Source organism: Callithrix jacchus, chromosome 8 (assembly GCF_049354715.1).
Source record: "Callithrix jacchus isolate 240 chromosome 8, calJac240_pri, whole genome shotgun sequence".
Classification (NCBI taxonomy): domain Eukaryota; kingdom Metazoa; phylum Chordata; class Mammalia; order Primates; family Cebidae; genus Callithrix; species Callithrix jacchus.
This window is the reverse complement of record NC_133509.1, coordinates 94,723,870-94,738,598: the sequence shown is the minus strand read 5'-3', so window position 1 is coordinate 94,738,598 and position 14,729 is coordinate 94,723,870. Positions and strand designations below refer to the sequence as shown.

General features: G+C 36.7%; 2 protein-coding genes across 21 annotated transcripts in view; one reads left to right on the top strand and one right to left on the bottom strand.

The window, feature by feature from the left end:
* RTN1 (reticulon 1) overlaps positions 1-14,729 on the top strand; it is a 495,935-nt gene that overhangs the window by 35,256 nt on the left and 445,950 nt on the right. For 7 of the 11 annotated variants that reach the window (XM_078335057.1, XM_078335059.1, XM_078335052.1 and 4 more), the window contains one exon: positions 2,022-2,089. The exons of the other annotated variants lie outside the window; for them this stretch is intronic. The gene's annotated coding sequence lies outside the window, so the exon portion shown is untranslated. The remainder of the gene's footprint in view (positions 1-2,021; positions 2,090-14,729) is intronic. 11 annotated transcript variants of the gene reach the window in all.
* Positions 1-14,729, bottom strand: part of LRRC9 (leucine rich repeat containing 9) — a 142,023-nt gene that overhangs the window by 11,310 nt on the left and 115,984 nt on the right. For 8 of the 10 annotated variants that reach the window (XM_078335045.1, XM_035262027.3, XM_035262028.3 and 5 more), the window contains 2 exons: positions 6,410-6,550; positions 1,657-1,801 (listed from right to left, as the gene is read on the bottom strand). In XM_078335045.1, coding sequence (XP_078191171.1) covers positions 1,657-1,801; positions 6,410-6,550 — 286 coding nt within the window. Of the gene's footprint in view, positions 1-1,656; positions 1,802-2,326; positions 4,845-6,409; positions 6,551-14,729 lie in introns of those variants that run through there. The other 2 variants (XM_054239996.2, XM_078335047.1) reach the window with 2 other exon arrangements.

The window sequence follows — 14,729 nt, the reverse complement described above, 5'->3', positions numbered from 1 at the left end:
TTCTCACCACGCTCAGCCTTCATAGACTTGAAGACCTCTGGATTAGTTTTTGGCTTAAGGGAATGTTGTGGCTGGTTGATACTATTCCAGACCACCTTTATTCATATCAGCAATAAGACTGTTTCAGTTTCTTATCATCCATGTGTTCCTTGGAGTAGCATTTTTAATTTCCTTCAAGATTTCTTTCCTTTGCATTCACAATTTGGCTATCTGTTGAGTATAAGAGGCCTACCTTTCAGCCTATCTTGGCTTTCAACATGGCTTCCTCATTAAGTTTAATCATTTCCAGCTTTTAATTTAAAATGAGAGATGTGAGATTATTCCTTCATTAGAGGTCACTGTAGGGTTATTAATTGACTTAAAAAGATTACTGATCACAGATCACCATAACAAATATAATAATAATGAAAAAGTTTGAAATAGTAAGAGAATTACCAAAATATGATAAAGAGACACAAAGTGAGCACATGTTTTAAACATGGCACCAACAGACTTGGTTGATGCAGGGTTGTCACAAACCTTCAATTTGTAAAAAACTTAGTATCTGAAATGCAATAAAGTGAAATACAATAAAACAAGGTATGCTTCTCCTGAGAAGGAAGTTTATAAAGATGAGTTGAGGGGTAAACTAATAAAAAATATAAAAAGATAATGACATTCCTGCAAATGACTCTGTTAAGGAGGAAATAATAATTTGGTATGCCCAATTTTACTGACAGTTGTAGACAAAAGCATAACAATCTTCATTATGATTAAAACTTGGAAGCCAGAATGACATATACATACGAAAAATAAGACAAAATATAACATCTTAATAGAGTAAATTATGCTGAATTTTTTCCACTGGGTTTCTTTAAAAAACTGTAATCACATGGAACAATCTACTATTTTTTGATAGTAGGCTCTTAGATCATTTTATAATTATTGTGATGTTCAGTTTTATTGTCTCTGAATGGTCTGAGGACAAAGCAGGAAGTCAGAAGGAATGGAAGAGGTGAGCCCTCAGGGGAGTAGTTACCCCCAATTTTGCAAAAACAATAACCAGAGAAGATGTAGAATTAGGGAACAGGCTTATTCTAAACTTGAACTAAAATTTATATAGCAGAATAAACCACTTCCATACTTGTTCTTTTAATATACTCCCTCTTTTAAAACTCTACCTCTTGAAGCTCTTCTTTAGTATTTGCTTCATGAATATTTTCTTATGATTTCAAGGGAAAGTGAGATCTCTCTGCAAAATATCCTTTGTACCCCAAGATTGTGTTGTTATGTTCTTACACCTCTGATTTCCACTTTTAGCAGGATGTAGTAATGAACTGGTTTTAGTAGTTGTTCGCTCTGACATCCATGCAATGAAATAAAAGCTTCGGAAAGATATGCCAGGAAATAATTGTTCAAGTATTGCAAAGTTCACATTGTAAATGAGCAAATGCTTAGTCACAACATACTAGTAGCTGAGTACAAAAGAAAACGATAATAGAATTAAAAATAATAAAACCATAATCTCTGAAATAAAAATGGCCACAGGAAACTCGAACAAACATGCAATTTTAGGAAATGTAAGGAATTTTAAGTAATATTAGAAATTAAAGTGAGATTTTTATTTCAAGTGAAGTGATTCTTTTACATTCTCTCTGAAATTCTTTGTCAAAATACCTTCAACTTCAGGAGATAAAGTGATGTCAGATCCCATGTAATGGCTCAATCCACCAGGCAGAATCAGGTTTGTTATCTTTATTGGAGGAGTTTTCACTTGGCCAAATGATCTGCCATCCATAGGAAAGTTGGTAACAGGAATAAGCTACATAATAAAATAAAACAGTTAATAATATCTCATCTCCAAAACTCAGATCAATAGGCTTAATCCTTATAACAAGTCCAAGATGACAGCATTTTTTTAGTCAGGAGTTATCTGCTTGCCTAAATGCAGAATTGGTACTAGGCAAAACCTGTTACATCAGCAGAGCTTTCAGGGGAGTTAACCTCCCCCAGAACCTTGTGTTCTTTTTTTTTTTTTCCAGACTGCATTGCACCATCACTAGAATCTAGTGCTTGATGACCATTCCTCATTTCCAATGGGTCTTACAAGGTAAGTATGGAATTAAGAAAATGAGAATTAAAACTTCCCCATTATAATGCTTTTTCTTTTTTGTGTGTGAATAGAATTTCTGGAAGATAAATGTTATTTCTCAAAATCTTTGTATTCTTCACATTACTTAATCAGATGACTTGCAGTTAGTTTTCAAAACAAACAGTAAATAAAATGGGAACTAAGAGAAGTATCTTATAATTAATTTTAGTGAATGTGGTAAAACTCTAAATAGTATGTGCATTTCACACCTGCTGAGGATTAAGAGGCTTTTGTAAGAATTTCAGGAATCAGCAAATAGAGGAGAAAAATATTTTAGGCAGGGGACTCTTGCTTCCCCTAGAAATTTATACCTTCTCTGCTTTCCTTTAAACTGACCTTGTTTATACTTTAAAATGTGTGAATTCTGAACATACAATTCAGCTTATCTAGAGATGTAGGCTTTTTCTATTTGTGTAAAATTACCTGTTTACCTCATACTCAGTAGGTGTTGCCAAGAATGCTGCTTTATAATGAATGCTAAGCTATTAGTCCTTTTACTAAAGCTGGTCAGTTCTAAGTTCCCTAACAAACTCTTTGTGGGAGTTACTTCCCATCACTAATCTAGAATGCTGTCAAATTTTCTTCTGAAACCATACCACCAAAAGTTTTTGGTTTAAAAGAACTTTAGATTTCATTTATTTCATCCTTATCTGCTGTTAAAAAGAAAGGTCAGTAGCAACTAAAACAACGACAAACACATTTGACTGATAAACTTCAGAAGTTTTCTGTGCTTGTGTCTCCTGAACAGCCAGTTAAAAGAAATAATGGCTTAAGTTTGTTCCAGTCCCTTGAATTTTAAAATAAATTTCTCTAAAATAAAGATTTCAAATACCCACTTTATTTTACTAACCATATATAGATAAATTAAAAAAATTTTTTATTTACATACAGAATAACTAAGTGGAAAGATGGTTATATTCCTATATATAGCACTGATTTAAATGGCAAGGATGTGTATCTGGAATAACTCAAGATGACATCATAGTTCTATAAGGAGAAAATCTGAGTTCACTCTATAAGAAATAGAAAATAATAGCCAACAAACAAACCCTGTAGTTAAAATATTCATTATTGGTTGAATTTTGAGTTATGCCAAATTAAATGCTAAAGTAAACCAGTGTTTAAAGAATTTTATATGAAAATTGGGATCTTCAAAGTTTTAAGTGGTTACTTTATGTCTTTTCTATTTAGACTACATTACCTTAAAACAATTTATACATTTTAATGTGACAATTTTCGTAGGTCTTTCACTGGAGCCCTCACATATGTGGTATGGCAGGAAGAATAATGCCCTCTCCCAAATATATCTACATCCTAATTCCCAAAACCTGTGAATACCTTGCCTTACACAGCAAGGTACTTTGCAGATGGATTAAGGATTTTGAGATGGGGAAATTATCCTGGATTATCAAGGTAGAAGGAAGCAGCAGGTCAGAGAGAAGAGGAAGTGATCATGGAAGCAGAGGTCTAAGTGATGACATTGCTGGATGACAGCCATGAGCCAAAGAATGCAGATGGCCTCTAGAAGCTGGTAATGGCAAAGAGTAAATTCTCTCCTAGATCTTCCAGAAGAAATGCAGCCCTGCCAATATTTTTTGTTTTTTTCAAGGCAGGGTCTCACTTTGTCACCCAGGCTGGAGTGCAGGGCACAACCTTGGCTCACTGCAACCACCATCTCCTATCTCCTAGGCTCAAGAGATTCTTTCACCTCAGCCTCCTGAGTAGCTGGGACTACAGGCATGTGCCATCATGCCTGGCTAATTTTGTATTATTATTATTATTATTATTATTTTGTAGAAACAGGTTTTCTCCATGTTACCCAGGGTAAACTTGAACTCAGCTTCCAAGAGTGCTGGGATTATAGGCATGAGCTGCCAAGCCTGGCCCCTGCCAATATTTTTTATTTTAGTCCTTTAATACCTGTTTTCAGACTCCCGACCTCCACAACTGTAAGATAATATATATTATTTTAAGCCACTAAATTTGGAGTGATTTGTTGTAGCAGCAATAGGAGACTAATACAGTTGGCATACATTTTTCAAGAAGTGACTTGCTTCAGAAATATAAAAAAGGAAAAAAGAAAAGAAGGCTTAAATCACTGAACTAAATTTTATTTGACCATTTGCTCTCTTTTGAAAGACTGGGCCTGTGACAAGGATTTGAGTAGATGACATTAGATGATGCACTTTTTTTTGTTACATCATATAGATCAATGGCTAAATTCAGAAACCACAGTTTTAAAAAAAAAATTTTGTAGATAGAATCCACTAATGAATCAGTTTCCTTTGCCTAAACTAAATAATCTTTTTTAAACATTGTACAACTTTTTAAGTCATGCAAGCCTCTGTAGCTACTTTGGCCTATAATAGAAGTCCTTTGGTTAATCAAAAAATGTCAAGATTAATTTTAAAAGAGTAAATTAAACAAGTAAGGGGGCTGGGCACAGTGGCTCAAGATTGTAATCCCAGCATTTTGGGAAGCTGAGGTGGGCGGATCACCTGAGGTCAGGAGTTCGAGACTAGCCTGGCAAACATGGCAAAACCAAGTCACTACTAAAAATACAAAAATTAGCCTGGCATGGTGGCACACGCCTGTGGTCCTAGCTACTCAGGAGGCTGAGTCAGGAGAATCAATTGAACCTGGGAGGCAGAAGTTGCAGTGAGCCAAGATCATACCACTGTACTCCAGCCTGGGCAACAGAGTGAGACTTCATCTAAAAAATAAAAAAAAAAAATAAGGGAATCAATAAGAAGTCTAATTGATATTCATCTTTAAAAAAATAAAATATGTAAAAGTACATGCATTCATCAATCTTTTGATGAAGGACCAAGGCCTTTTCTGTAGGCAAGGATCCCTTGATTGGTATTTTTTAATTGTTTTTGGAGACATCATACCCTTATTTTGCCTACAATTTCCAGTTTTGGTTTCTTTAAAGTAGCAACAATTTAAAGGCATGTGGAAAAAATCTGAACACAAGAATTTGTCTAGCTTTTAAAAATAATTTCCCTACATATTTTCTCTGAATTTTTATCATTTTCTTCATATTTTAGTTTTTTCTCCCACATCTAATTTGACACTATGGAGGATGGTGTTGGAAGGGGTGGGGAGAGAGTGCCCTTTATCCAGACTTTCCAAAGTATCCCATTTGGTTTTCATAGACAAATAGAAATAATAATTTAAAATTTACACTTCAGGTTCTTGTGTTTATTTAAAATAAGAACTGAAATACAGGTTAGCTCTTGATAAGTATACGAATGTACTACTGAAGGGAGAAGTGGACTAGAGAGGAGCCTACAAGTATCAAAAGTTGAGTGTGTTCTGGAATTGGAGAGTGTCACCAAAATTAATCCGGTGAGTTCAGTGAAAGCCTGTTAGGAGAGCATATATGGTAGTCCTATCTCTTTCTATTCAGTATAATGTTTTTAAAGTCGCCTCTTTTCATGGACTCTAATATCCTTGGTCTCTGGTTTTCACTTACATCAGAGATTCATTTATATTCTCTAACCTGGTCCAGGTTTTTATAACATCTCTCTTGAATTATTCTAAAAGCCTCTTACTGTTTTTCCTTCTCCCTCCAGTTTCTCTTTTTGTTCACAAACCGTAGTGCTCTAATAATGTTACTTCTCTGTTCAGAAACCATAGATTTTCTGTGTTAAATTTAGTCTTTAGAAGTGATCAAAGACAGAATTTTCTGTGTTAAATTTAGTCTTTAGAAGTGATCAAAGACAGAATTTTCAAATGACACGCTTTTCTTATTTCCTCTCTCTTTAATTACTTTCCTACCATGATCGGATACATTTTAGGGCTCCTGAGTAAAAAGCCCAATTATCCTGACAAAACACAAGAATAGAGGCACACATCTTTCTTCGATAAACTACACAATCCAGAGAGTTGTGTTTAGAATTCCTTCCTTCCCTTTTTCTCTGCCTAAATGGAAATAATTTTATTGCTAGTTTCTATTTATTAAGTGATATGTTATAGTTTCCTGTGTTCTAGCATCATCTGACATATTAAGCACACAAATATTAAATAATTTCCCATATGTCAGAGTATGAAGTATGTTATTGTTCCCTCACTAATATGTGTGTGTGTGTGCACACATGCACATGCTCTATTCACCAAATCAAGCTGCCTTTGATAGAAATCACTTAATAGGTACTAAGAACATCCACATCAAAAACACTATAGGTTTAAACATTTAAGTCAAAAGATATAATGTAATAGTCATTAACTAATAATTAATGTGCTTCAAAAGGAAAATTGTAAGTAATATATTACCGAATTTTTCTTTGCTTGTAGTTCAGCGAGGTGAAATTCAGCTTTTTCCCTATCATCTGAATTCACAGGAATTTTATCTAACATCTGTAAGTTAGGCAGTCGAAATATGAGCATGTGGCGATGTAGCATTTTTCTACAAACCTGAATAAAGTTAAAGATAACAACTTATTTCTACAAAACTTTTATTTCAAAGATTAACCTGTATAGAGAAGGAAATTTAGCATAGGCAGCAAAGAGGACAAATAATAGCTAACTTGTAGTATTAGAGGCTACAGATAATGAGCTCCTTTTTTAGGGTACCATTTAGAGGTTCAGTCTCCTTTTAAAATAACAGTATTGTTCACTAACTATGGGCAATTCAAACTCATGAATAGGATTACATTATGGAAGTTCACTTAAAAGTAACTAGTTTGAAAAATATTTTCCCATAGGCACTATCTAATTAATTCACACACACCTACTGAATTATATGATCCATCTCTTCATAGTATCAACCTACTCTAAAAATCTGAGAGAGATTTAACAAAGTTGGTTTGAGGTTGTTCACTTCAGAAGGGTCTGCTTGTTTGCAAGGACAGCTGTTGCTGGTGTTTGGTATTTGGTGTTTTGGGAATGTTCCCACCATTTTTTAATTGATAAGGGTAGTTTATTGTGCTTAGACTATTAATACAAACAATATTATTTATGCTCTTGATTTCCTTCTGGGGTCTGGAGTTTTGGTACATGATAGGAAGAAGGTGCCTATGTAATCATCCCCCAACAAAATCATTGAATGCTGAGTCTCTAATGGGCTTCCTTGGGCAAAAACATAACATACAAGTCGCTACATTTTTGTTGCTGTGTAAAGAGTGTGCTCTGTGTGACTCCTTGTGGAAGAGAAGGGGCATAAGAAAGCCTGCCCATGGATTCCTCCAGAATCTCCTTGTGTCTCCGTCCCTTTTCATCTGGCTGTGTATCCTTATTATGTCACTGTAATAAATCTTAGCCATGAGTACAATCGTATGCTGAGTCTCATGAGTCCTCCTAGCAAATCTCTGAATGTGAGGGTGATCTTGGGGATTGCTGATACAGATAGTATGCAGCAAGCAAAAAGACAGAAAATAAGAAACAAACTATCAAGAGAGCATAAATAAGCTACCTTTAAAAAATATATAGTAGATTATATATACATTAATGGAGAAAGATCTCTAATACATAAAATCAAGTAAAAAAAAAGACTTGATTGCATTATAGACCACTAAGCAAGATTCATAAATACCAAAAAATCGTGATTTCCTCTGATTGCTCTGACTAAAATATAACATTAGAAATAAATATCAAAGAGATAACTAGAAACACTCTATAGATTTGAAATTAATGTACACACACACATCTCCCTCAGTAACTCATGAGTTAGAGAAGAAATCCTTTGGGAAGTAGAAGATTTTAAGAAATAAAAAACAATAAAATATTATGTATCAAAACGTTTTGGATGTTGCTAAAGCAGCACTTTATAACCTAAAATGTATTGACTGATTCTGAAAAGAAATTGAAAATTAATGAGCTAGGTATGCTACTTAAGACTAACTTCCTTCCTTCCTTCTTCCAGTCTTCCCTCCTTCCTTCCCTCCCTCCCTCTCAGTTTTTTTCTTTCTTTCTTTTAAAGAGATAGGGTCTCACTCTCTTGCTCAGGCTGGAGTGCAGTGATACAGACATAGTTCACTGTACCTCAAACTTCTGGGCTCAAGTGATTTTCCCACCTCAGACTTTCAAGTAGCTAGATCTGCAGGTGCACACCACTACACCTGGCTAATTTTCAAATTTTTTGTAGAGACGAAGTCTTGCTATATTGCCTAGGCTGCTCTCAAACTCCTGCCCTCAAGCTATCCTTCTGTCTTGCCATCTCAAAGTGCTGGGAAATAATTTTTTTGAAAAGTAGACTCCAATAAACTAAAAGAAGGTAATAATAGTGGAAATTAATGAAATAGAAAACAAAATAATAACACACTTGGTGAAGCCAAAATATGGGTCTTTAAAGAAACTGTTACAATAGACAAACCTAGGGCAGAATTCATCAAGAATAAAAAGACAAAGAAAAATTGACCATTTTAGGTATAAAAAAGGTGACAAAAACATGATATGGTGAACATTTTAAAAATCCACAAGAGGATTTGGTTCCAAAATGGTAGCAAATAGGCAAGTTGTTTTTTCACCCCCAATAAAAAACTGAAAAATAATATAAAGTACTGAGATCTTCACCAGCAACAACCCAGAGTTCAAGAATGAGGATAAGACAGCTCCCAGGGCCACAGAGAAGTAGAAAATCTCTTAGCAGATGGCAGGAGAACTAGCCTTCCACATACATGACGCCCTTCTCCCACCCCCACTAAATCCACCCCCCTGAATCCACCCCAACGCCCCCCCCCCGAATCCTACCAGGCACCAACTGCACAGAAAATCTGCCCTTAACTCATGGTTTATACCCTGGAAAAAGTAAAATGGAGGTGATTAGCCAGCTTCTCCATCTTCCTGGGCTCCCTAGCAGGAGACCTATCATTGCATTAACCTGCGGGTAATATCATGACTGCCTCAAGGGAGAAATATTCCTGAGACTAGGCAGAGTCAAACAGGGGAGGTGGGACTACCATCCCCAGCCCAGAAACTTTGCTCTATAAGTTTAGCCAAAGGAGATGCCAAATAAATGACTGCAGGAAGTACATTCCCCTGGCCCCTGGGCACAAGCTCCTAGCCAGCCTTCCCACACTCCAGGATAATCCCTTTGGGATGCCTCATTTGAGACAGGCAGTGCTCGGACCAGTTACTAGAGCTGAGGTGAATTTGAACTTAAGGTGCCATCCCATCCAGAACCAAAAGGCAGGCAGCAACCTAACAGTGAAGATTTGCTAAACAAATATATTCAATAAAATCCAAAACAAGCTGGACAGAGAAAACTGGAGTAAATAATCTTTTAATGCAAAGACATACATGTATACTCACAAGAAACAACAGTAGACAGGGACCCACGACCTTCCCAAAGGACAAAACAAAAATCCAGAGACTGACCCTAATAAGATGGTGATTGGTGAGCTTCTGACCAATAATTCAAAATAGTAGTTTTAAGAAAATTCAGTAAATTTCCAAGCAATTTAGAAATTTATCAGAAAAATTTAACAAAGGAATTGAGACAATAAAAATATCAAATAGACATCTTGGAACTAAGAAATAAATTTGCTGCACTGAAAACCTCTTTAGAGGCTCTCTACATCAGAATAACCAAGCAGAGAAAAGAATCAATGAGCTCAAAGACTTGCTATTTGAAAATATACAGAGGGCAGGGGGAATGAAAAGAAATGAACACCATGTAAGACATAGAAAATTGCCTCAAAAGACCAAATCTAAGAATGATTGGTATCTAAGGGGGAGCTGAGCAAAGAGCAAGGGGTAGAAAGCTTATTAAAAAACATAATAACAGAAAACTTTCCAAATTTGAGAAAGATAAATCCAGGTTACAGGAATGTCTTAGAACACCAAACCAGTTCAGTCCAAATAAGACTATCTGAAGGCAATTAATCATCATTCTCAAAGATCAAGGTCTGAAAAGCAGTGAGAGAATAAAAAGGAAATAACATAAAGAAGTTCTAGTTTGTCTGGCAACAGACTTCTCAATGGAAACCATATAGGCCAGGAGGGAATGGAATGATATTTTCAAAGTGCTCAAAGAAAAAAAAGAATTGCCATATAAAAATATCCAGCAAAATTGACGCTCACATTTGAAGGATAGATAAAGTATTTCACAGACAAACAAAGCTGAGAGAATTCACCACCACCAGGCCTGTCTTGCAAGAAATGCTAAAAGGAGTTCTTCAATCTGAAAGAAAACCTATAAACATGCAAAAGAAAGTTTTTCAAGATATAAAGCCAAGTGGCAAAATTAAATACATAGACAAATCTGGAATACTCTATTACTATATTTGTGGTGTGTAATCCACTCATAATTCTAATATAACACCCCCCAAAAAATCTATCAAAAACAATAATAATTACAGCAACCTATTAATAGCTAATTAACTTGAAAATATGGGCCAGGTGTGGTGGCTTAATACCTAGGTGATGGGCTGATCTGTGCAGCAAACTACCATGGCACATGTTTACATATGTAAGAAACCTGCACCTTCTGCACATGTACTCTTGAACTTAAAAGTTGGAAAAAGAAAGAAAGAAACAAACAAAACCCAACTATATGCTGCCTTCAAGAAACTGACTTTATCTATAAAGATACACATAGACTGAAAGGGCTGGAAAAAGATATTTCATGCAACTAGAGCACCCACTGTATACTCCCCCTCAAATAAAAGAGCAGGAGTAGCTATACTTATATAAAAGAGTCTACAAATCAAAGACTGTAAAAAGAAAAAAGCAAGGAAAGGCACTATACAATGACAAAGGTTTCAAGTCAGCAAGTGAATATAACCATTATAAATATCTATGCACTGAACACCAGAGCTCCAAATATATTAAACAAACATTAATAGACCTAAAAAAAGAGATACACTGCAACAGAATAATAGTAGCAGACTTTAATACCACATTCTCAATCATGAACAGATCATCCAGACAGAAAGTCAATAAATAAACAGTAAAGCTAAACTATATACTAGATCTAACAGGCTTAATTGACATTCATAAACATTTCACCCAACTGCTGCAGAATACACATTCTTTTCATCAGCACATGGAACATTTTATGTAATAGACCATAATATCAAAAACAAATCGTATCAAGTAACTTCCTGGATCACAATGGAATAAGACTAGAAATCAATAACAAGAGGAACTAGAAAATACACCAACATATGGAAATTAAACAATATGATCCTGAATGACCAGTGGGTCAATGAAGAAGGAAATTTAAAAATTTCTTGAAGAAAAATTACCAGGTTGTAGGCAAGGTGGCTGAATAGGAATGGCTCTGGTCTGCAGCTCCCAGTGAGATCAACACAGAAGGCAGGTGATTGCATTTCCAACTGAGGTACCCAACTCATCTCATTGAGACTAGTTAGTGGGTACAGCCCATGGAGGGCAAGCTGAAGCAAAGTGAAGCCTTGCCTCACCCAGGAAGTGCAAGGGGTCAGAGAACTCCTTTGCCTAGCCAAGGGAAGCCTTGAGGGATTGTGTTGTGGGGAATGGTGCACTCTGGCCCAGATGCTATGCTTTTCCCATGGTCGTTGCAACCCACAGACTAGGAGATTTCCTTAGGTGCCTATGCCACAAGAGCCATGGGTTCTGAGCGCAAAACTGGGTGGCTGTTTGGGCAGACACCCAGGTAGTGCAGTTTTTTTTTTTCATACCCCAGTGTTTCTTGGAATACCAGTGAAACATCCGTTCACTCCCCTGGAAAGGGGACTGAAGCCAGGGAGCAAGTGGTCTAACTTAGGGGATTCCTCCCCGACAAAGCCCAACAAGCTAAGATCCACTGGCTTGAAATTCTGTCAGCACTGCAGTCTGAAATTGATGTGGATGCTTGAGCTTCTTGTAGGGAGGGGTGTCCGCCACTACTGAAGCTTGAGTAGGTGATTTCCCCCTCATAGTGTAAACAAAGCATCTAGGAATTTGGAACTGGGTGGAGCCCACTGCAGCTTGGCAAAGCCAGTGTAGACAGACTGCCTCTCTAGATTACTCATCTCTGGGCAGGGTGTCTCTGAAAGAAAGGCAGCAGCCCAGTCAGGGGCTTATAGATAAAACTCCCATCTCCCTGGGATAGAGCACATGGGGGAAGGGATGTCTGTGGGCACAGCTTCAGCAGACTTAAACATACCTGCCTGCCAGCTCTGAAGAGAGCAGCATATCTCCAAGCACAGTGCTTGAGCTCTGCTAAGGGACAGACTGCCCCCTCAAGTGGGTCTCTGACCCCCATGCCTCTGGACTGGGAGATACCTCCCAGCAGGGGTCAACAAACACCTCATACAGGAGAGCTCCAGCTGGCATCAGGCAGGTGCCCCTCTGGGGCAAAGATTCCAGAGGAAGGAACAGGCAATAATCTTTGTTTCTCTCCAGTCTCTGCTAGTGATACTGAGGCAGAGTCTGGAGTGGACCTCCAGCAAACTCCAGCAGTAGAGGGGCCTAACTGTTAGAAGGAAAACTAACAAACAGAAAGGAATAGCATCAACATCAACAAAAAGGATGTCTACACAGAAACCCCATCAGAAAGTCACCAACATCAAAGACCAAAGGTAGATAAATCCACAAAGATAAGAAAAAACCAGCACAAAAATGCTGAAAATTCCAAAAACTGAAATGCATCTTCTTTTCCAAAGGATCACAACTCCTTGCCAGCAAGGGAACAAAACTGAATGGAAAATGAGTTTGATGAATTGACAGAAGTAGGCTTCAGAAGGTGGGTAATAAACTCCTCCAAGCTAAAGGAGCATGTTCTAACCCAATACAAGGAAGCTAAGAACCTTAGGTTAGAGGAATTGCTAACTAGAATAACCAGTTTAGAGAAGAACATAAATGACCCAATGGAGCTGAAAAACACAGCACAAGAACTTCATAAAGCATATACATGTATCAGTAGCTGAATTGATCAAGTGGAAGAAAGGATATCAGAGATTGAAGATCAACTTAATGAAATAAAGCATGAAGACAAGATTAGAGCAAAAATAATGAAAAGGAATGAACAAAGCCTCCAAGAAATATGGGACTATGTGAAAAGATCAAACCTACGATTGATTGGTGTACCTGAAAGTGACGGGGAGAATGGAACCAAGTTGGAAAGCACTTCAGGATATTGTGCAGGAGAACATTCCCAACCTAGCAAGACAGGCCAACATTCAAATTCAGGAAATACAATGAACACCACCAAGATACTCCACGAGAAGAGCAACCCCAAGACACATAATCATCATATTCACCAAGGTTGAAATGAAGGAAAAAATGTTAAGGACAGCCAAAGAGAAAGATCTGGCTTCCCACAAAGGGAAGCCCATCAGACTAACAGTGGATCTCTTTGCAGAAACCCTAAAAGACAGAGAGAGTGGGGGCCCATATTCAACATTCTTAAAGAAAATAATTTTCAACCCAGAATTTCATATCCAGCCAAACTAAGCTTCTTAAGTTAAGGAAAAATGAAATCTTTTACAGACAAGCAGATGCTGAGAGATTTTGTCACCACCATGCCTGCCTTACAAGAGCTCCTGAAGGAAGCACTGAACATGGAAAGGAAAAACCGGTACAAGCCACTGCAAAAATATATGAAATTTTATGACCACTGACACTATGAAGAAACTGCATTAACTAATGGGCAAAATAACCAGCTAGCATCATAATGACAGGATCAAATTCACACATAACAGTATAAACCTTAAATACACAAAATATACACTCTTATCAGTATTGCATCACACCTACTCATAGGTTTAAATGAAATATTGATCAGCCATTATTAAACAAAATTATTGGCATAAAAGAGGTTTTCAATACCCATTTTTAGAATAAAGCAACATTCCCGTTCTCTCTCCCTCTTTTTCTTCCTCTTTCTCCCTCTCCTTCATTCCTTTTTTCTTTCTTTCTTTTCTTTCTTTCTTTCTTTCTTTCTTTCTTTCTTTCTTTCTTTCTCTCCTTTCTTTTTTTATTTAAAAAAAAAGACAAAAAAGAAAACTGGCACAAGACAAAGATGCCCTCTCTCACCACTCCTATTCAACATAGTATTGGAATTTCTCACCAGGGCAATCAGGCAAGAGAAAGAAATAAAGGTATTCAAATAGGTAGAGAGGAAGTCAAATTGTTCCTGTTTGTAGACGACATGATTGTATATTTAGAAAACCCCATCATTTCGGCTCAAAATCTCCTTAGGCTGATACCCAACTTCAACAGAGTCTCAGGATACAAAATCAATGTGTAAAAATCACAAGCATTTCTATACACCGATAATACACAAACAGAGAGCTAAATAATGAGTGAATTCCCATTCACAATTGCTACAAAGATAATAAAATACCTAGGAACAAAATTCACAAGGAATATGAAGGATCTCTTCAATGACAACTACAAACTACTGCAGAAGGAAATAAGAGAAGACACAAACAAATGGAAAAACATTCTGTGCTCATGGATAGGAAGAATGAATATGGTGAAAATGGCAGTACTGCCCAAAGTAATTTATAGATTCATTGCTACCTCCATCAAGTTACCCTTGACTTTCTTTACAGAATTAGAAAAAAAACTACTTTAAATTTTATATATAACAAAAAAAGAGCCCTTTATAGCCTAGAAGACAATCCTAAGCAAAAAGAACAAAGCTGGAGGCATCAAGCTATCTTGACTTCAAACTATACTACAAGGC